This window comes from Ochotona princeps, chromosome 15 (assembly GCF_030435755.1).
Source record: "Ochotona princeps isolate mOchPri1 chromosome 15, mOchPri1.hap1, whole genome shotgun sequence".
NCBI lineage: Eukaryota > Metazoa > Chordata > Mammalia > Lagomorpha > Ochotonidae > Ochotona > Ochotona princeps.
This window is the reverse complement of record NC_080846.1, coordinates 4,565,600-4,587,010: the sequence shown is the minus strand read 5'-3', so window position 1 is coordinate 4,587,010 and position 21,411 is coordinate 4,565,600. Positions and strand designations below refer to the sequence as shown.

Sequence of the window (21,411 nt, the reverse complement as noted above, 5' to 3'; positions counted from 1 at the left end):
AGTACATAAACTTCAGCAAGAGCGGAATCTTAAAGCAGGCCTTCATGTGGTTAGCTTGTATCGCGTCCACCTACAGATAAAGGTTTTTAGGACTTTGAGAATATGGGATACATGAGGCCAGCATATTTCAGCAGGTAAGATTGCTGCCTGCGACACCACTCTCCTGTAACATCACCGGTTCAAGTCCCATCAGCCCCACTTCCCATCCAGCTCCCTGCTTGTGGCCTGGGAAAGCAGTCGAGGACGGCGCAAGACTTTGGGACCCTGCACCCGTGTGGGAGATCCCGAGCAAAGTTTTTGGCTCCTGGCTTCGGATCAGCATAGCACATGACTTTGCGGTCACTTGGGGAGAGTGAATCATCGGACGGATCTTCCTCTCTGTCTCTCCTCCTCTGTGTACATCCTACTTTGCAATAAAAATAAATAAATAAACAAACAAATAAATAAGATTTATTTCCTTTTATTGGAAAGGCAGGAGAGGAGAGACAGTGAGGAAGATCTTCTGTCCACTGATTCACTCCCCAAGTGACCACAATGGCCAGAGCTGGGCTGTTCCAAAGCCACGAGCCAGGAGCTCTTCCGGTTCTCCCATGTGGGTCTCCAGGGTCCCAAAGCTTTGGGCCATCCTCGACTGCTTTCCCAGGGCACAAACAGGGAGCTGAATGGGAAGTGGAGCTGCCGGGATTAGAACCAGTGCCCATATGGGATCTCAGCACGTTCAAGGCGAGGACTTTAACCACTAGGCCATGGCGCCGGGCCCAAGAAATAAATATTTTTAAAAAAATAAAGTGAATGAATTAACCACACTCGTAACTCATTGCATCTTTTTCTTTAAAAAGTAATTTTGGGCCCGGCGGCGTGGTCTAGCGGCTAAAGTCCTCGCCTTGAAAGCCCCGGGATCCCATATGGGCGCCGGTTCTAATCCCGGCAGCTCCACTTCCCATCCAGCTCCCTGCTTGTGGCCTGGGAAAGCAGTCGAGGACAGCCCAATGCTTTGGGACACTGCACCCGCGTGGGAGACCCGGAAGAGGTTCCAGGTTCCCGGCATCGGATTGGCACAGCACCGGCCCGTTGCGGCTCACTTGGGGAGTGAATCATCGGACGGAAGATCTTCCTCTCTGTCTCCCCTCCTCTCTGTATATCTGGCTGTAATAAAATGAATAAAATCTTTAAAAAAAATAAAAATAAAAATAAAAAAAATAAAAAGTAATTTTTATTTGAAAGGCAGAGTTACGAAGAGGAGGAGAGGCAGATCTCTGGATTGTCCCATTCCCCAAATTGCTGGACATGGGAGCTTTTTCCCGTGCGTGTGCAGGGCCCAAGCACTTGGGCCTTACTCCACTGCCTTCCTAGGCCATAGGTAGGAAGCTGGGTCAGAAGTAGAGCAGCTGCATCTCAAACTGGCACACCTCTGGGATGCCAGCACTGGGAGTTTAGCCTACTGTGCCACGGCACCAGCCCTGTGAGCCTGAAGAATGAGGGCTTGTAGATTTGATAAGAAGGGCGTTGTCCTCTCTTGGCCAGCGCTTTCTGTATGCCGGACATTTATCCTCAGCCCAGGGAACGTGTGGTAATCCGGACATAACCTTGAATGAGGGTGAAGACGGGCATTAGGAGGTCTGGTGTAACCAGCATTGTCCTGGAAGTGCAGCTGCAGTGAGAACAAGGCAAGGACTGTGGGGAACTTTGTTTTTGTTTTTGTTTTTTAAGATTTATTTATTTTTGTTGAAAGGCAGATATGCAGAGAGGAAGATCTTCCTGTCCACTGGTTCACTCCCCAAGCTGCTGCAGAGGCCGGAACTGAGCTGATCCGAAGCCAGGAGCCAGTTGCTTCCTCTACATTTCCCACAGAGGTGCAGGGTCCCAAGACTTTGGGCCGTCCTCAACTGCCTTCCCAGGCCACAAGCAGGGAGCTGGATGGGAAGCAAAGCCTCTGGGACATGAACCAGCGGCTGTATGGCATAAAGGCTAGGATTTTAACCACTAGACTATCCAGGGGTCCCCCGGATAGCTATCCTTGAGTTTTGTCTGATCTTGGGTCTCTGGGATAGAGGTGGAGATAGTAGGAATGACCTAAGGTTGGATTAAGAGAGTTCTTTTAAAAACCTCCTGGGAGAATTTTAAAATAACATGCCTTCTGTATGAATGTATGAATCCTCCTGTGAAGCCTGAGTGTGTCCTGTTGAAGGTGTCAGTCCCGCCTGGCTGAGTGGGATGGTGAGGGGTGATAGCTGTGGAAGTGCTCAGTAGACCATTTATGATGACTTTGCAATGGTTATGGTTCAGTCAACTTACATGGATGGGGCAGAATTGTACCTGAGGTGATTAAATTGAGTGATTGGGAAGAAGCAGGGTTACATAGGCAGTGGAGCACTTGGTTTAGGTTTCTTGCTGTGGCACAGGGGAGGTCTAACTATAGAACATGTTACGTTAGTGATTGATTGTCAGGTAGTAAGAGACGGGAATGCAGATGACCCACAGTGGAGGGCAGCTGGGTGGTAGGTGAGGCATTGGTGTGCCGAGTTACATCTTGGGATTGTGTAGTTTGCCTGAATAAAGAAGTCACTGTTTACCTGTATCTCATTTCAGCTAGTGCACTGAGTAACAACTACACGTTCGGCATTTGAGATTAACGATGCATTAGTGTGCTTTCTGCTTTCAGATCCTTTAGGGATATGACAGAATTGGTATATGTATGATTCACTTTTCCCCATGCTCTGATAACTTAAAAAGTTTGGATGAAGGTAGTACAGAGATCTTTTCTGGCACTGATTTTGAGGTATTGTTAGAAAATCTAAGAGAAGACGTGTAATTGATAGGGTTGATGGAGTGGAAAGTGGGGAAAGGTTGGAGGGCAATTTCAGGTGGAATAAATACAAATGATTCTTACGGAACTGCAACACACTGGGGGATTTTCACGGAAGACAGAAAAGGCTGTTGGAGCCTTTTATGAAAAGCATGTTAAGGGTTTTGCCATTTATTTTAACAGAATCAAAATTTGTAAGAGTACAGGCCAGACACTGTAGCCTAGCATCTAAAGTCCTTATCTTGCATGCATCGGGATCCTGTATGGGCGCTGGTTCTTGTCCTGGCAGCTCCACTTCCCATCCAGTTCCCTGCCTGTGGCTGGGAAAGCAGAGGAGGACGGCCCAAAGCCTTGGGACCTTGCACCCGCGTGGGAGACCTGGAAGAAGCTCTTGGCTCCTGGCTCCGGATTGCCTCAGCTGCAGCCGTTGTGGCCACTTAGAACGTGAACCAGCAGACAGGAGATCTGTCTCTCCTCTCTGTATATCTGACTTTCTAATAAAAATAAACAACTCTTAAAAAAAAAATTTAGGGGGCCCGGCGGCGTGGCCTAGCAGCTAAAGTCCTTGCCTTGAACGCACCAGGATCCCATATGGGCACAGGTTCTAATCCCGGCAGCTCCACTTCCCATCCAGCTCCCTGCTTGTGTCCTGGGAAAGCAGTGGAGGACGACCCAACGCATTGGCATCCTGCACCTGCGTGGGAGACCTGGGAGGAGGTTCCTGGTTCCCGGTTTCCGATCGGCATGTACCAGCTGTTGCGGCTCACTTGGGGAGTGAATCATCGGATGGAAGATCTTCCTCTCTGTATATCTGACTTTGTAATAAAATAAATTAAAAAAAAAAAAATTTAGGAGTAGGAGAGTGGTAAGGTTGGGAAGGGCTCATTCTGCAGGTGAATATGTAGGATAAGTAGCAGGGTGAAAACCTGATGGCAGAAAGACTAGGCGTGCGCTATTTTACTTTTACTTTAAAACTTTTTATTTACATGAAACAATGATGAGGTGGTGGGGAGGGAGTGAGGAAGAGAGAGAGATCATACATCCATAGTTTACTCCCCAGACAGCCACAACAGCCGTGCTGTGAAGGGCTGAGGAGCCAGGACCTCCATCCGACTGGCAGGGATGGTGAGGCCATGGGGTCACCATGTGGGTCGCGGAGGTTTGAGCACTTGGCCTGTCTGCATTTGGCTTCCCAGACATGTCAGCAGGAGCCCGGGTTGGAAGCACCAGGACACGGGACAGTCCGGACGGTTGTGGCTTGATTTTTGCCACAGCGACAACTTTTGTTTTCCTTTTTCTTATTGGCCCTTACGTTTGTGTTTGAAAAGCAGAGTGACGAAGAAATAGAAACCTTCTGTCTGATGGTTCACTCCTCAAATGACTGCAGTGGGCAGGACAGAACCAGGATCCTGGAACTCCACCTAGGTCTCCCAGTTTGGGGGCAGGAATCCAAATACATGGATCAGCCCTCACAGCTTTCGCACAGCAATGATCAGGGAGCTGGATCAGAAAAGTCTGCCTTGGACCGGTGCTCGCTCATGGGTTGCTGGTGTTACGGGGCCCACTTCACTGTGCCACAAGTGTGGGCCCCTAGTTTTCCCTCTGTTGAAATGAGCTTATCATTTGCTTGGAAGTTTCAGGTAAATTATAATGACCTTTGTGTACTGTGAAGATTCACATTTATGACCAGTTACATAAATGTGGAATTCATTTGTTTTCTCTTGTTTAGTGCTATACAATTTTTTAGAAAAATTTTTTTTTAAGTAATATGAGAGCTTTTCCACTTAGTATCGTGTGTGTGCATCACTGGAGCAAATTCCAGCATTTACTCAAAATTGAGAAATGTTCAATTTAATGGCAGTTAAGTTAGCATAGAATTCAGTTTGAAATACACATGTAATTGAATCACATCTGTAAGATATTTAAGTATTTGAAAACGTTTCAGAAAGAAATGGAGACAGACACCTTCCATCTGCTGGTATAACTTGTTAGAATGACAACGGACCAGTCCTCCCATGTGAGTGGCACTTGGGCCGTTAACAGGGAGCTGCGTCGGAGTGGAGCACCAAGACTCAAACCAGGGCCATGTGGTGTGGCAGCCTTGCAGGGAACAGTTGTGTTCTCTATACCAAAACACAGACCCCGAGCTGAGTCTCAGAGTGGGGTTTTTAAAGATTGTATTATCCTCAGAGCTAGTGTTATGTCCTAAAGTGTCACTGTATCAGTAAATCAGTAAAGAACAAGGCAGATAGTCCAACTGAAACGGTTAAATGTGGGTCTCAGGTCACAATTAGTTTCACTCAATTTCTATCTAAATCCTAAGGCTAGTGTTGTTAGGGCTTAAGAATCAACTCAGTCTGTTCCCAAAGCATAGGTATACCTTCTGAGGTATGTTTGTATTTTGAAATTTGCTTGTAATTCTGCCCTTTGCTGCTGTTGGGTCTCAGATACATCAGCTGCCAGCATGCATAGCTGTGTGCGTCTGTATAGGGCATCAATAGCTCTGGTGCGACTGTATATAAACTGGGCTTTTCCAAATGTATTACAAGTTGTACCTTTCTTTCTAACATGGTTATTTTAGTTTTCTTAATATTTCTTCAAATGATGTGTTTTGAAATAGTTGTATCTTGTCTTTTCTTGAAAGATAGGTTTGTATGATCAGGTAAATTTTGGTCATTTGCAGGAGAATAGAATGCTGTTTTGTGTTTAAGATTTTATGTTTATTTGAAAGACAGGGAATGAATTCTTCTGTCTACAATTTTTTTCCCAATAGTCTTACAGTTGCCAGGGTTGAATGAGACCATAGCCAAGAACCAGAGGCTTCTTGCAGTCTCCCATGTGCGTGGCAGGAGCCCAAGAACTTGGGCTGTCCCAGCTCCTTTCCCAGGCACGCTAACGAGGAAGGAGCTGTATCTAGCTCTGGGACTGGAACCAGTGTTCATATGGGATGTTGGTGCTGCAGGTGGCGCAGTGCTAGCCCTGAAAAACCTGGTTTTAAAATACTGAGTGGTGGTTAGGAAAATTGTTTGAGCCTGGTAAAGTTATAAGATTTGCAGGGCCTGGCACAGTAGCATAGTGGTTAATGTCCTCGCCTTGAACGCGCTAGGATCCCACATGGGCACCAGTTCTAATCCTGGCAGCTCCACTTCCCATCCAGCTCCTTGCCTGTGGCCTGGGAAAGCAGTCGAGGACAGCCCAAAGCATTGGGACCCTGCACCCACGTGGGAGACCTGGATGAAGAGGCTCCTGGCTCCTGGCTCCTGGCTTCCAGTTGCCTCAGCTCCAGCCGTTGTGGCCACTTGGGGGGAGTGAACCATTGGATGGAACATCTTCCTCTCTGTCTCTCCTCCTCTCTGTATATCCACCTTTCCAATAAAAATAAATCTTAAAAAAGGTTTTGCAAAATTCACATCATTTTCAAGGCTACAGTGTTTTAGAATTTCATGCATTCAAACTGTCCAATATAAGTAGGGCTGCCCCCAAACCAACAAGAGCAAGAGGTCTTTTTAGATCGTTCATTTCAGTATTTCAGGCTTTTATTGGAATTGCTTAATGCTATGTGGATTTGGCTTTTCGTTTCCTGAATCCGGCTTGGGTTAGGGTCTCGTGGTGTTCTGACTGTTGCTCACCCTCTAGCTGACTTTGCTCCCCTATTTTATTTTATTTTTTTTTGAATTCTTGAACTGGCTGCCCTTCCCACTCCCCCTTCCAACCTGAGATTTTGTTCTTATTTTCTTTCTTTTTTTTTAAGCTTTCATTATATCAAAAAATTTTAAAGACTTAATTTTATTGGAGAGGAAGATCTTCTATCTGCTGGTTCACTTTCCAGGTTGCCCCAACGGCTGGAGCTGAGTTGATCTGAAGCCAGGAACCTGGAGCTTCTTCTGGGTCTCCCTCGTGGGTGCAGGGTCCCAAGAGCTAGGGCTTACTGCTTTCCCAGGCCACAAGCAAGGAGCTGCTGATGGGAAGGGGGCCTACAGAATGCAAACGGCACCTGTATGGAATCCCAGTGTGTTCAAAACAAGGACTTTAGCCACTAGGCTACCACGCTGGGCCCCTGTTCTTTCTTTCCACTGTCCAGTCTTACACGTCAGCTAGCCTCACATTGGGTTAGATTTAAAATCTGGTCTGCTTATTTTCTTTAAGACTTGTTTATTTGAAAGGAAGAGGAAGAGAGGAGGAAAAAACTGTGAAATCACAGGTTCACTTCCATGAATCTGCAGTAGGCAGCACTGGGCCAGACCCTCCTGCTCTCCGCTGTGCCTGCAGGGAATTGAGCACTGGGGCCATCTGCTGCCTTGCCAGGTATATTGCCAGGAAGCTGGATTTGAAACTCAACAAAGATCTCAAACTCACACTCCAGTACGGGTTGTTGGTGTTGTAAGGGGCAGCTTAACCCAGCCCCAATTTCATTCATGGAGAAATTTAGAAGGGAAGAGGCTGTGGATGAATTGTCTTCTAAGTGGGTCCTTAAGAACTGACGAGCTTTAGAATAATGTGGGCATTTTGCTTAGTGAACACAGTTGAAGAGCAGAATTGATGTGCTTGTACTCAAGTACAAAACACACCACGTATGAGCCTTCTCGGTAGGGGAGTATGTCGAGGCAGTCGTTAATGTAGTCAGTGAGATGCTAAGCTTGCTTCCTGGTTAGAGCACTTTGTGATTGGTGCTGGTTAGTGCAGTTTGTAAGATGATATTGCTTAGGATCTTAATTTTGAAGATTGTTTCATCTGTGTTTCATGGGTTATGATGTTGATCTCATTTTCCCTCTGTAGTAAGGATTACCTGGTAACTGTTACAAGGATTACAAGAAATATAGAAAATGCCACAGGTGATGTGTGGAATTAGCATGTAATTATGAAAGGGTGCTTTGACTCAACACTAGTTTAACCCAAACTTAATTTTGCATAAATTGTCATGTTTCAAAAATACATGTCCCAGGCCCGGCGCTGTGGCCTAGCAGCTAAAGTCCTCACCTTGAATGCGTTGGGATCCCATATGGGCGCCGGTTCTAACCCCAGCAGCTCCAGTTCCCATCCAGCTCCCTGCTTGTGGCCTGGGAAAGCAGTGGAGGACAGCCCAGAGCCTTGGGACCCTGCATCCCTGTGGGAGACCTGGAAGGAGTTCCTGGCTCCTAGCTTCAGATCGGTGCAGCACCGGCTGTTGTGGCTCACTTGGGGAGTGAATCATAGAACGTAAGATCTTCCTCTCTCTCCTTCTCTCTATATATGACTTTGTAAAATAAATAACTTTAAAAAATACATGTCCCATCAAAAATAAAAATAATTATAAACATTAAAAAATTATTCATTTGGGCCCGGCGGCATGGCCTAGTGGCTAAAGTCCTCGCCTTCAACGCCCCGGGATCCCATATGGGCACCGGTTCTAATCCTGGCAGCTCCACTTCCCATCCAGCTCCCTGCTTGTGGCCTGGGAAAGCAGTTGAGGACGGCCCAATGCATTGGGTTCCTGCACCCACGTGGGAGACCTGGAAGAGGTTCCTGGTTCCCGGCATCGGATCGGCGCACACTGGCCATTGTGGCTCACTTGGGGAGTGAATCAGCAGACAGAAGATCTTCCTCTCTGTCTCTCTTCCTCTCTGTATATCTGACTTTCCAATAAAAATAAGTAAATCTTCAAAAAAAAAACAAATAAAAATGTGACTAAATGCAGATTTAAATTGGAATTGAAAAGTAAGCATAGTATTTAGTTTATGAAATGAATAATTTTTTTTAAAGATTTATTTATTTTCATTACAAAGTCAGATATACAGAGAGGAAGAGAGACACAGAGGAAGATCTTCTGTCCGATGATTCACTCCCCAAGTAGCAGCAACGGCTGGAACTGAGCCGACCCGGAGCCAGGTGCTTCTTCAGGTCTCCCACATGGGTGCAGGGTCCCAAGGCTTTGGGCCATCCTCCGCTGCTTTCCAAGGCCACAGGCAGGGAGCTGGATGGGAAGCAGGGCTGCCGGGATTAGAACCGGTGCCCATGTGGGATCCCGGTGTATATAGGGCGCTTTAGCTGCAATACTACTGCACCGGACCCATAGTCACATTTTTATATCACTGTGTTTGGTTTGAATGGACACTCAGATGAAGTAGCCTTTTACTTAGAGTAATGTTATATTGGAATATGATTAAGGCTTATAGGGACTTGTCAAGTCTTGTGTAGAAGCATCCTGTTGAGGATGTTCTTTGATATTCTGATTTTTTTATCTGAGAGGAAGCAATAACTGACTCCTGTCCTAATTCTGCAGCCAAGGCTGGACTCGGCTGTTAAAACTGGGAGTTAAGAACCCAGTCCAGCTCTCCCAGAAAGTGATGGGAAACGATCGCCCAGGGTCCCTGCAGCAGAAAGCTCAAGTCAGGAGTGAAGCTGGGGAGCGGCCCTGGGCCGTCCAGTGGGAGACCAAGGCATCCCACCCCCTGCTCTGAGTGCGACTCTGAGCTGTAGGACTTGCTTTTTCTTTGTTGAGAGGAAGGAAGAAATTTTCCATCTGTTGGTTCATTCCCCAAAATGACTGTAACAGTAGCGGCTGAGCCAGGGCAGAGCCAGGAGCCTGGAGCTCCAGCTTGGTGTCTCGTGGGAATGCAGGAATCCAAGGGCTTGCTGTCTACTGTGGCTTTCCCAAGCACATGGGAAGCACATGGAGAATTGGTCGGCTCAGACTCTGACGGGCCTCCATATGGAATGCTGGCACTGCGGGGAGCCGTTCACCTAGACTACCACAGCTTGGCTCTCCGCTACTACTACTCAAATCATATAATAGCATATATATATATGCTATTATATATGCTATATATATATAATAGCATGTAAAATGTAATCTTCTGGAAATACAGTTTAAATTTTGTTAGGAATTCTCAGTTTTTAAAAGGTTCGTAAGAGTTGTAATATTCAATAGTCTTAACAACTGCAGAACTAAAGTCTGTTTTCTTAGGAAAAATGGTGACCTGGGATCCAGGAAGTGTTTTTCAAAGTTTTTTGTTTTGTTTTGCTTTTTAATCGAAAGGCAGGTATTTTTGTTGAGAGAGAGGACGAGTGGTGTTCTCCTCAGCTTGTGCTCGGAGAGCAGCCCAGCACCGATGCTCCGAGTCTGCCTGTAGCAGGACTCGGGCGGTGGAGCTGCCTCGCAGAGCCAGGCATGCTGGGACGGGGCCCCCAGTGTCCTCAGCGCCAGGCCAGATGCTTCCCCCAGCCTGGAAGTTTAATGTGCATGGGTCATTGAAAGTAAGTTTTTAGAGTAGGGTTGATGAAGCTTTTACTAAATTCTAAATAGCAATTTAGACATAAATAAATATCACAAATATAGTATTGTATTGTAGAATTTCGGGGAACATTTTAGCTATCTCCTGTTAAGTATTAAATGTTAACTGTTAGCTAATACCTGAGTATGTGCTAGATGGTGTGAGTAATGGAAGTATCCCTTAACAGAACCCTAATCCTTGAGATCCGTAAAATTTGGTAAAGAAGTATAGCAAAAAATAGAGATAGTTGAGATTATAACCAAGTGAGCCATTTGAGAAAATAAGAATATCGGTATCAGTCATAGAGTTAAAACCTCATGTAATAGTAATACCATCTAGATCTGTTGGAATTAAGGTTAGGTTTACTGTTAGAAAAAACAGTGTATCAAACTTCAACTCTGATTTTCCAGATCTGCCATGTTACGGTAAAGTCGGAATATATGGTGGAAACAAAATGCAGTAGATTTGCTCTAGCAGATATTAAGTAAAATCCTAGTTCTAGAGCCTGAGAGATTTGTCCATTACTGAAGGCAGTTCCTTCTCCAGCAGTCACATACGTGGCCACAGATTAACAAGAGTAATACTTGGCACTGGCATTGTGGTACCACGGAGTAAGCCATAAGACGTAAAACCGCTATCATGTACGCATTCTTTCCAGCCGTCTGTTTCCCTCTGGCTCCATGCTGTTGTGTCCGGGAAAGAAGCAGCAAATGGCTGATAACCCAAGGACTTGGTCCTCCATCACCTGCCTGTGTAGGAGATCTGTGTGTAGTTCTAGGTTCCCTGCTTCAGCTTGGCCCAGCTTGGACTTTTGAAGTCATTCCACAAGTGAACCAGCAGATGGAATAACTTTCTGTCTAACTCTGCCTTTCAAGTAAATACATCAGTGTTTTGTTTGTTTAATTCATTTTTATTGGAAAGTCAGATGCACAGAGAGGAGGAGAAATGGAGAGGAAGATCTTCTGTCCGTTGATTCACTCCCCAAGCGGCTGCAATGGCTGATGCTGAGCTGATCTGAAGCCAGGAGCCAGGAGCCTCTTCTGGGTCTCCCACGCGGGTGCAGTGTCCCAATGCATTGGGCCATCCTCAACTGCTTTCCCAGGCCACAAGCAGGGAGCTGGATGGGAAGTGGAGCTGCCGAGATTAGAACCGGCGCCCATATGGGATCCCGGGGCGCTGAAGGCGAGGACTTCAGCCGCTAGGCTAATCCCTAATAAATCAGTCTTTTTTTTTATAAGAAAATCCATATGAGAGGGATACACAGTATGTGATAGATTATTTATGTCAGCCTGTGTCCTAACAGGGTAAAAGTTCGTAAGTGCTATACACTACTCTAAGAACTTTACATACATTAGCTTGTTCTCTCCTCAGTGAATCAGGTGTTTTTTAAGATTTATTAATTTTTATTGGAAAGTCAGATTTATAGAGAGCAAGAGAAAGACCTTCCATCCACCAAGTCACTCCCCAAGTGGCCACAATGGCCGACCGGAGCTAAGCTAAACTGAAGCCAGGAGCCAGCCAGCTTTTTCTGGGTCTTCTATATGGATACAAGGTTCCAGTGCCTTGAATCATCCTTGACTACTTTCCCAGACCACAGCAGGGGGCTGGATGGGAAGTGGAGCAGCTGGGACACAAATCGGCACCCACATCGGACCCCAGCACATTTTAAGATTTATGTATTTGAAAGGTGGTGTTGGAGAGGGAGGGACAAAAAGGTCCTCATGTGCTGGTCCACTCTGAATGGCTGCTGTGGCCAGGGCTGGGTCAGGCCAAAGCAGGAGCTTGTTCCCTGTCTGTGTGGGTACAAGGACCCAGGCATCGAGCCTTCGGCTGCTGCGACATTAGCAGGCAGCTGGATGCGAAGTGGAGCAGGTACATCGTGAATGAGCCCATACAGGGTGCCGGCACTGCAGCCTAACCTGCTAGACCAAGCACTGGCACTTACATATGCACTTTTGAACAGTGTAATAATACATGTAGAAATCATGAGAGCCTTATCACCGTGCCCACCCTCCTTCCCCCCGAATGTTTATGTACTTAATGACAGCAAGTTTATAGAGATCTTACTTGTTTTCTCCCCAGGCTGAAGTCAGGAGTTAGGATTATGATCCTGGGGGTTGGAGGAGGAGGGTTGCAATGTAGGGCAGCCAGTTAAGTAGCCATTTTCAACATGAACTTTCCATGTGGGCAGCAGTGCAAGTCCCAGCTGTTGCTCCACTTCGGCTCCCTGCTGCTGTGCCTGGGAAATGGGAGAATGCCCCGGATGCTGGGCCCCTGCCTCCCGTGTGGGAGACCCATGTGCGGTTCCCTGGCTCCAGTATCTGTGGTCTCTTGGAAGAACCAATGGCTGGAAGAGATTGCTCGCTCACTCTCCCTCTGTCCAGCTCAGACTCTCAAGTGGCCCTGACCCGTGTGCGTGGACTTCCTGTTCGCACTGTTGCTTCCCTGGAAGTCGTTAGATTGTGTTTCCGTGTCACTGCATCTGTCAGTGTTGGACAGTTTCTTCAGTGAGGGTTTTGGAGGATATTTTGCTTAGCTGATGTTCTCTTCTGTAAACACTGAGTTTGTCCCCTTGTTTTTATCATAAATAGTATTTTAAATTTTGTTTCTAATCATTGTTGCCCATTTACTGAGGTTTGCTAACCTCTTTATCGAGACCTGTGCTTAACATTTACATGAAACTACATGACATTGGTGTGTTTGCTTTGAATTTTAATGAGCAGTTACATCACCTGTAGGAAGATGTTTCTTTTTTGAAAGAAGTTGTCATTTTCCTCCCGTTTCTCTAGCTTGATAATTCAGAATTGAGTAGAACTAGTTGTGCCTTTACTGATACTGAAGAGATTTAACATTTGTCCAGGAGGCATATTTGCTGTCAATTACATTTTGGGAGAAAAATGTTAATTTAAAAAATTGCCTCTAATTTCTTCTGGCTTTGGAGTTTTGTTTTTATATTGTAGTTACGTATCAGATTCTGTTTATTGCTTTCCTTGGAGTCATTGAAATGAATTTTAAATTTTCTTTGTGTAACGAATGAAATTTTTTTTTTTTTTAAAAAAAGATGTGTTTATTTATTGAGGTGTTAAAGCCGGAGAGGCAGAATTGTCTTGCATGTGCGGGTTCACTACCTCCTTGCCTAACTTTTTTGTTTTATTTTATTTTTATTGGGAAATCAGATACACAGAGAGGAAGATCTTCCATCTGTTGATTCACTTCCCAAGTGGCTGCAACGCCTAGTGCTGCGCCAGTTTGAAGCCAGGAGCCCAGAGCCTCTTCCAGGTCTTCTACATGGGTGCGGTGTCCCAAGGCTTTGGGCCGTGCTCAGCTGCTTTCCCAGGCCACAAGCAGGGAGCTGGATGGCATTTGGAGCGGCTGGAACCGGAACCAGTGCTTTTATGGGAGCCTGACATTTTGCAAGGGGTGCTGGATTAGCCAATTGAGCCATTGCACTGGGCCTAAGCCTTTAAATTTCTTTAAGCTAAGAATACTCTGTATTATTTTTATTTGAAGGAAGGAGAGGCTGGTTCACTTTCCTGGTTCACTCAGCAGTCAAACTGAGCCACATTTTACCCAGGTTTCCCCTTGGATAGCTGGGACTCTACCATTTATCATGATCTGTTGCATAGTAGGATGCTCACTAGTAGAAAGCTGAAAGGGGGCCACGACTAGAACCTAGGTGCTGCTGCTGGAGCTGTGGGTGCTCCAGCAAAGACTGAGACAGGGGTTTGGGCAGACAGAGATTTGCTGGTTCACTCCCCCAACTGCTTGCAACATCGGTTAGCAGGGACCTGGAGTGGAAACAGCTGGGACTCAGACTGGTGCCCTCATTGGGTGCCAGCACTGCAGGCTGAGGATGACTTGCTCTGCCACCATGCAGCCCTAGGTATATGCTGGAAAGAAGAAATATGTAGAAGTTAACTACAAATAATGTCTTACAATATATGAATATAATTTCATTCAGTTCTGGTGTGACCACATGCTTACTGTGTTGAGCATTAGGTAAGAAATTCGTTGTAATATGCCATGTCCTTCCTAAGGAGCTAAAAGTCTGGGTGGTGTGGGTGTGGTGAGAGATGACAGGCTGGGAGAGTGGATTTGGCAGCAAACAACCCTGTGATTTCAGTGACATGACTGATGGCTTGTAGGAGCAGGAGGGGCATGGAGAGATCCTCCAAGGTGTCAGGAGTAACTGGATCAAGTGGATCATTAAAGCTTGTTCACAACAGATGGACAAGATTGATAAGATAATCTGTTCTAGATTGCAATTACGTTAAGTTCTTGCTAGTGCCTCCTTTTCTTAAGATTTGTTTAGTTTCTATTGGAAAGTCAGGTAACGGAGAGAAGGGGAGACAGGAAGATCTTCCATTCACTAGTTCACTCCCCAAATGGCTGCAAAGGCTGCAGCTGAGCTGATCCAAACCCAAGAGCCAGGAGCTTCTTCTGGATCTCCCGTGCGTGTGCAGGGTCCCAAAGCTTTGGGCTGTCCTCGACTGCTTTCCCAGGCCACAGGCAGAGAGCAGGAGCAGCTGGGATATGCACTGGCACCCACATGAAATCCCAGTGGGTACAAAGTGAGGATTTTAGCCCCCAGGCTACTGCACTGGGTCATGGTAGAGCCTTTTTAGTGTGAAAACTGGAGAAGTCAAAGAAAGCTCAATCTTAAAAAAAAAAAAGAAAGAAAGAATTAGTATTAATTTACTTATGGAAAAGTTTGTGGAAAGTGAGGTTAAAGACTCACACATCTATAAATAGATCAGTAAGGAATAATTTTGCCGCAAGACCATTTGGTGATGCCTGGGGGGACCTTTCCATTTTAGTTGCTGCAGTTGGAGCACAGACAGGTGCTGTTGACAAGCAGAAGCTAGAGCTCTGAGTATATTTTAGGGCATAGAAGTAGGCCCGCCAGGCCCAGCACAGTAGCCTAGCGGCTGAAGTCCTCACCTTGACTGCGCCAGGATCGCATATGGGCGCTGGTTCTGATCTCGGTGGCCCAGCTTCCCCTCCAGCTCCCTGCTTGTGGCCTGCAAAAGCAGGCAAGGATGGCCCAAAGCTTTGGGACCCTGTACCTGTGTGGGAGACCCCAAAGAAGTTCCTGGCTTCTGGCTTAGGATTAGATCAGAACAGTTGCGGCCACTTGGGGAGTGAATCAGCGGACAGGGGGTCTTCCTCTCTGTCTCTCCTCTTCTCTGTATATATCTGACATTCCAATAAAAATAAATAAATCTTTTTAAAAAGGGGGGGCATGTTCTCCTTCCACCAGAACAAAAAACCTAGCCAGTCCCAAATACTGATAAGATCGAAAATTGAATAATTGCGTCTAGCATGCTGGATCAGTAGCTAAATCCTAACCTTGCAAGTACCAGAATCCCATACGGTGCCAGTTCATGTCCCAACTGCTCCACTTCCCATCCAGCTCCTTGCCTGTGGCCTGAGAAAGCAGTAGAGGACGGCCCAAAAAGTGTTGGACCCTGCAACTGCATGAAAACCCAGAAGATGCTCCCGGCTCTGGCTTCAGATCTCCAGCCGTCAGCCATTTGGGAAGGGAACCAACAGATGGAAGATCTTCCTGTCCGTCTCTTTCTCTCCATAAATCTGATCTGCCTTTCCAATAAAAAGAAAGGAAAAGAATGGACCTGGAAGATTGTGTGTTTATACCTAATTGCTGTCTGTCTGGGAGTTGGTTGAGGATGATGTGGGCGAGAGTGTGTGTTCTTCCCGCCTGCACTGGCTGGACTTTGGTCGAGGAAAGCTGTCCTCACTTGGTTATACATGCTTGGCAGTAGATGTGGCAGTAGAGCCTTGGGGAACACAGGGTGTACACTGGGTATTCTACAAAGCGTGGGTTTTTTCAGGTTGTTTATTTTTTTTATGATTATGAACTCAAAATTTTTGCTTTAAGTGCATTGAGGTTGTATTTACATAAATTGTTTTAAGCTAAATCTTGAATGTTCATACTACATTATTTTTCTTTCAATATAAACTTTCAACTCAAGAAATGTCAAGCTAACATTTGGTCTTTTTTACTTTTGATTGTGTTTTAGATAGTTAAGTATTTAAACATGTTGGTATAACTAATCCTATTTGCTCATTGCAGTATAGCAAGAAAAAAAATTAAAATGTAAATAGTAAGTGGATATGATATAGAATGTTTTTTAAAAATAGAATGTGGAACAGTTTTTTCTTCTGTTCAACTTTAACATTGATCTTTTCTCTTTGCTTTTAGATTTTGGCTCATTGTTTGACCTGGAGCACGACTTGCCGGATGAATTAATCAACTCCACAGACTTGGGACTGTCCAATGGTGGGGATATCAGTCAGCTTCAGACAAGTCTTGGCATAGCACAAGACGCAGCCTCTAAACACAAACAGCTGTCCGAATTGCTGCGTTCTGGTAGTTCCCCTAACCTCAATATGGGGGTCGGTGGCCCAGGCCAAGTCATGGCCAGCCAGGCCCAGCAGAACAGTCCTGGACTAGGTTTGATAAATAGCATGGTCAAAAGCCCAATGGCACAGGCGGGTTTGACTTCTCCCAACATGGGGATGAGCACTAGTGGACCAAATCAGGGTCCCACGCAGTCCACAGCAGGTATGATAAACAGTCCAGTCAGCCAGCCTGCCATGGGAATGAGCACAGGGATGAATGCTGGCATGAACCCTGGGATGCTGACTGCAGGCAACGGACAGGGGATGATGCCTACTCAAGTCATGAACGGTTCACTTGGAGCAGGCCGGGGACGACCAAGTATGCAGTTCCCGAACCCAGGCCTGGGAAGTGCTGGCAGCCTGCTGTCGGAGCCGCTGCAGCAGGGCTCGCCCCAGATGGCAGGACAGCCAGGACTGAGGGGCTCCCAGCCCCTAAAGGTGAGTGCAGCTTTGGTTTGTGTGCGTAGTAGCTGTGCATTGGGAGGGATGGATGTCCTCTGTTGTCAGGTGTCCGCCTTGCAGGGTGGAAAGCCGCAGAAAATCCTTCTGTTGGTGATTTGGCTTCTCCTTTGTCTTCCTTCCCTCCCTTCTTTCTTGCCTTCCTTACTTCCTTCTAGGATTAATGTTGTTTTTGGAACTCTTTGTTAGGTCTCTTGGCTTTTGCCAAGTAGTATTTAAAGAATGTTTAACTCAAAAAGTATAGCTCTCCAGTCTGACACATGTCTATTTGAAAATGTGTTAGCAAGTGTACGGAGGACTGGGTGAGTGGGTCATGAGCTATAAAACAGGAGGAGGGAATCCCCATGGGGAGAAAGGTTTTAAGTATCATATTCTGAAGAATTTTTTATTTACTTTGTTTTTTATTTATTTAGCTTTTTGATTTATTACTATTATTATTACTTTGAAAGGCAGAGTTACAAAGATGGAGATCTTTTGCCTCTTGGTTTACTCCTCGAATGGCTGCAATAGCCAGGATTGGGCCAGGCTGGAACCAAGAGATGGGTCCGTGTCTGCTGTGTGGGCTCAGGGCGCTGAGCTCTTCTCTTCCACTGGTTTCCCGGGCTCTTCAGCAGGGAGCTGGAATGGAAGTGGAACAGCCATAGCCAGGATTGGTGAGAGGCTGGCAGTGCAAACAGCAGTTTCACACACTACCCCACAATGTCAGCCCTGTTGATTTACTTTTTAAAAGATTGTTCATTGGCAAGGGAAAGTGACAGATGTTCCATTGTCTGGTCCATTTCCACATGCCTGGGTCTCACACCTGGGTGACGGGGACACTAGCACTTGAGCATTAGCTGCTGCCTTCCCGCCAGTGGGCTCACTGCTGCTCACTCACAATATCTCTCTGAGTAGCTCTGCATTTCACATAAATCTCTTCAAAGCAGGGTTGGTGGTGAGGGTGGGGTGTCTGCATTGTGACACAGTGGGTACTGATGCAAATCTAAATCCCGACAACTACACTTTGATCCACCTCCCTGCTCATGTGCCTGGGAAAGCAGCACAAGATGGCCCAAGTACTTTGTCTCCTGCATCCGCATGGAAGACCCGGATGCAGCTCCTGGCTTCACCCTGACCCAGCCATGGCTATTGAAACCATTTGGAGAGTAAACCATTTCCATGTGTCTCTTCTCTGTATAAATTTTTGTTTTTTTAAGATTTATATATTTTTATTGCAAAGTCAGATATACAGAGAGGAGGAGAGACAGAAAGATCTTCCGTCTGCCGATTCACTCCCCAAGTGACCAAAAGGCTGGTGCTGGGCGGATCCGAAGCTGGGAGCCAGGAACCTCTTCCAGGTCTCCCACGCAGGTGTAGGGTCCCAAGGCTTTGAGCCGTCCTCGACTGCTTTCCTAGGCCACAAGCAGGGAGCTGGGTGGAAAGTAGGGTGGGATTAGAACCGGCGCTCATATGGGATGCTGGTGCGTTCAAGGCAAGGACTTCAACCACTAGGCCACCGCGCCAGGCCCTCTCTGTATAAATCTTTCAAATAAAAGTGTTTCTCTTTTTTTTTATTAGTGTTTTTTTTTTTTTTTTTATTGTATTTTTGACAATCTTTACATAGTTAATTAGGGTAAAAAAAGGTTCAAGGGCTATAGGGAAGTGGGTAGGACTATTATTTCCATATTGTTTCCGCTATGTATTTGAGGTAAAGGGGGATATTGAGCGAGAAGGCCCACCCAGTTTCCCACCCACCCCAAGTCCCAGATGTAGGGCATGCTCTGAGATATTTGCTTAAGTGGTTTTGATAGTTCACCAGTTCTGAATCGCTGCCAGTCTCGCCACTCGGAGCACGATGAGGTCTTTGAAGAATCCACTGATTGACATAGTCCATCATAGAGTCTCCATTTGCCCCATATTTCTCTGCCAACATATAGCTGAGGTGGTTGATTGACTTGTTCTGTCTTCTGTCTTTTCTTGGCTAGGGTTCTGAGTCCGGCATTTCGATTGGGGAGATCCCCAAAGAAACTTGTGTGTTCTAGCAAGCACAGGGCCCGGCACAGTCCATTGCCCTAATCAGCTGGTGGTTGCAGTTGCTGGGTTGGTTCTATTTTCAGTCCCGACTTCCACTGGAACCATTGGGTGTTGCAGTCCAGCCTGGTTCTGCCCAGCACATACTCGGCCCTCACATAAACCAGTGGATGCTGCAGCCTCGTCGGAGCGACCCACAATAACCCCCACCAGGCCCGCCCCCTACCCTGGTTTGCCAGTGTGTGTAGCAGACTAGTCCAGTCTGTCCCACAAACCATTCAGCTCTTGTACATGTCGATGGGTATTGAAACCAGCTCAACTATCCAGCCCTCACGGGTGTTGTTGGGTGCCTCTCTGTGTAGCCACCCCAGCCCCTGTCCTAGTTTTCGTGCCCTCCAGTGGGGGTGGTAACCCAAGAGGGAGGAGCCCACTATTTCCCTCCAGGCCTCTCCCACTCCCAGATTGCGCACTCTCCAGGTAGTTCTGCAGTTTAACTTGACAGAATTAGCCCCCTATGCCAGCATCTGCCAGCTGATTCTGCTGCTAATCCCAAACAACCCTCACCCACTCTAATTTATGCTTGCACCAGTAGGAATAATCCGCCCAGCCTGGCTTTTCCCTGATCTGGTCCACATGAGGCCCACAGGTGTTGTAGCCCTGCTTAGTCTGGTCTGTCCCCATCCCAGCCCACGCTCTCCAGTGGGAGCAGCTGTCCAGCAAGGGAACCACCCCTCATTTCCCTACCAGCTCTGCCCCCTCCCTTCCTGGTTCTCACATTTGTGTTAGAGTGAACCAGTGTGTTGGAATTGTCTAGGGGCTCTGCTTACTTTATCCTCCTGCCTCTGAAGGAAAAGAAGAGATCAATATTTGATGGGATTCAGTGATGCCTTAATTTTTATTGGAAAGGGAGTATCTTCCGTCTGCTGATTCACTCCCCAAGTGACCGCAACAGCCAGAGCTGAGGCTATCCAGAGCCAGGAGCCTCTTCCAGGTCTCCCACATGGTTGCAGTGCCCCAAGGCCTTGGGCTGCCGTCGGCCTCTTTCCCTGGCCACAAGCAGGCAGCTGAGTGGGAAGCGGGGCGGCCAGAACATGAATCGGTGCCCATGTGGGATCCTGGTAGATGCTAGGCAAGGACTTTAGCCACCAGGCTACTGTGCTGGACCTATCAGCTTTTTATTTTAAAGATATATTTAGTTATTTTTATTTGAAAAAGACGTTTATAGAGAGGAGAGACTGAGATCTTCGATCCACTGGTTCACTCTCCAAATGGCTGCATTGGCCATAGCTAGTCTGGTCTGAAGCCAGTACCCAGGAACTCCATCAAGGTCCCCCACATGGCTGCAGGGACCCAAGTACTTGGGACATCTCCAGCTGTGTGCCAGGCACACTGCCATTGAGCTGGATGGGAAGTGAGGAAGCAAGGAATCAAAAGGGCACCTGAGCAGGATTCCAGCACCTTCCATTGGCTACCAGCCAAGGCAGTCCTAAACAGGATTAGATTTCTCCAAATTATTTATTTATGAAAGTATGACCTATTATGATAGAATACTTTTCATATTGTTATTGTGAATTTCATGCTAATAGGAAGCAGGTAATATATAACTTCATGGGCATGGATTTTGGTGGAGCTGTCCAAAGCATGTGCAGCAGAAGCACTTAAAGCTGCAGTAAAAACGACCAGACACAGCCTTGAGTGTGTGAGACCTGTTTCTAAGTCTGAATGGCTGCTAGTTCTTACAGACTAGAGCCATCCTCAGCTGCTTTCCTAGGCCAGAGACAGACAGCTGGGTCAGTGGTGGAGCACCCCAAATTCGAACCAACACCTCTGTGGGATGCTGGTGCTGTAAGCCTCTGTTCCTACAATCTTTTTTTTTTTTTTTTTTTTTTTTAATTTATTTTTATTACAAAGTCAGATATACAGAGAGGAGGAGAGACAGAGAGGAAGATCTTCCGTCCGATGATTCACTCCCCAAGTGAGCCGCAACAGCCAGTGCAGTGCCGATCCGAAACCGGGAACCAGGAACCTCTTCCAGGTCTCCCATGTGGGTGCAGGATTCCAAGACTTTGGGTCGTTCTCGACTGCTTTCCCAGGCCACAAGCAGGGAAGAGAGCTGGATGGGAAGTGGAGCTGCCAGGATTAGAACCAGTGCCCATATGGGATCCCATGGCGTTCAAGGCGAGGACTTTAGCTGCTAGGCCACGCGCTGGGCCCTGTTCCTACAATCTTAATGGCCAGATTCTCAGTTTCAACTATTGAAGAAGTGTTTGCCCTGGATGCTACTTATTCAGGCTGCCTCATTCTTGCATTCCTTCATGTAAACCTTGTCACTTTTCTTATTCTCTTATAATCCCTTTGTTAGTGCAATAGGCAGACTACTTTAGTCTCTCATCTGAAAAATCTTGATGATTAGAGCTTTTTACGTTTCTGCCACAGGCAAATTTTTCAATTGACTATAACGTC

At 46.6% G+C, this 21,411-nt stretch overlaps 1 protein-coding gene across 2 annotated transcripts in view; it reads left to right on the top strand.

The window, feature by feature from the left end:
* The window catches only part of EP300 (E1A binding protein p300), a 66,418-nt gene that overhangs the window by 5,791 nt on the left and 39,216 nt on the right, over positions 1 to 21,411 (top strand). For both annotated transcript variants that reach the window (XM_004589476.3, XM_058673065.1), the window contains exon 2: positions 16,280 to 16,917. In XM_004589476.3, coding sequence (XP_004589533.2) covers positions 16,280 to 16,917 — 638 coding nt within the window. The remainder of the gene's footprint in view (positions 1 to 16,279; positions 16,918 to 21,411) is intronic.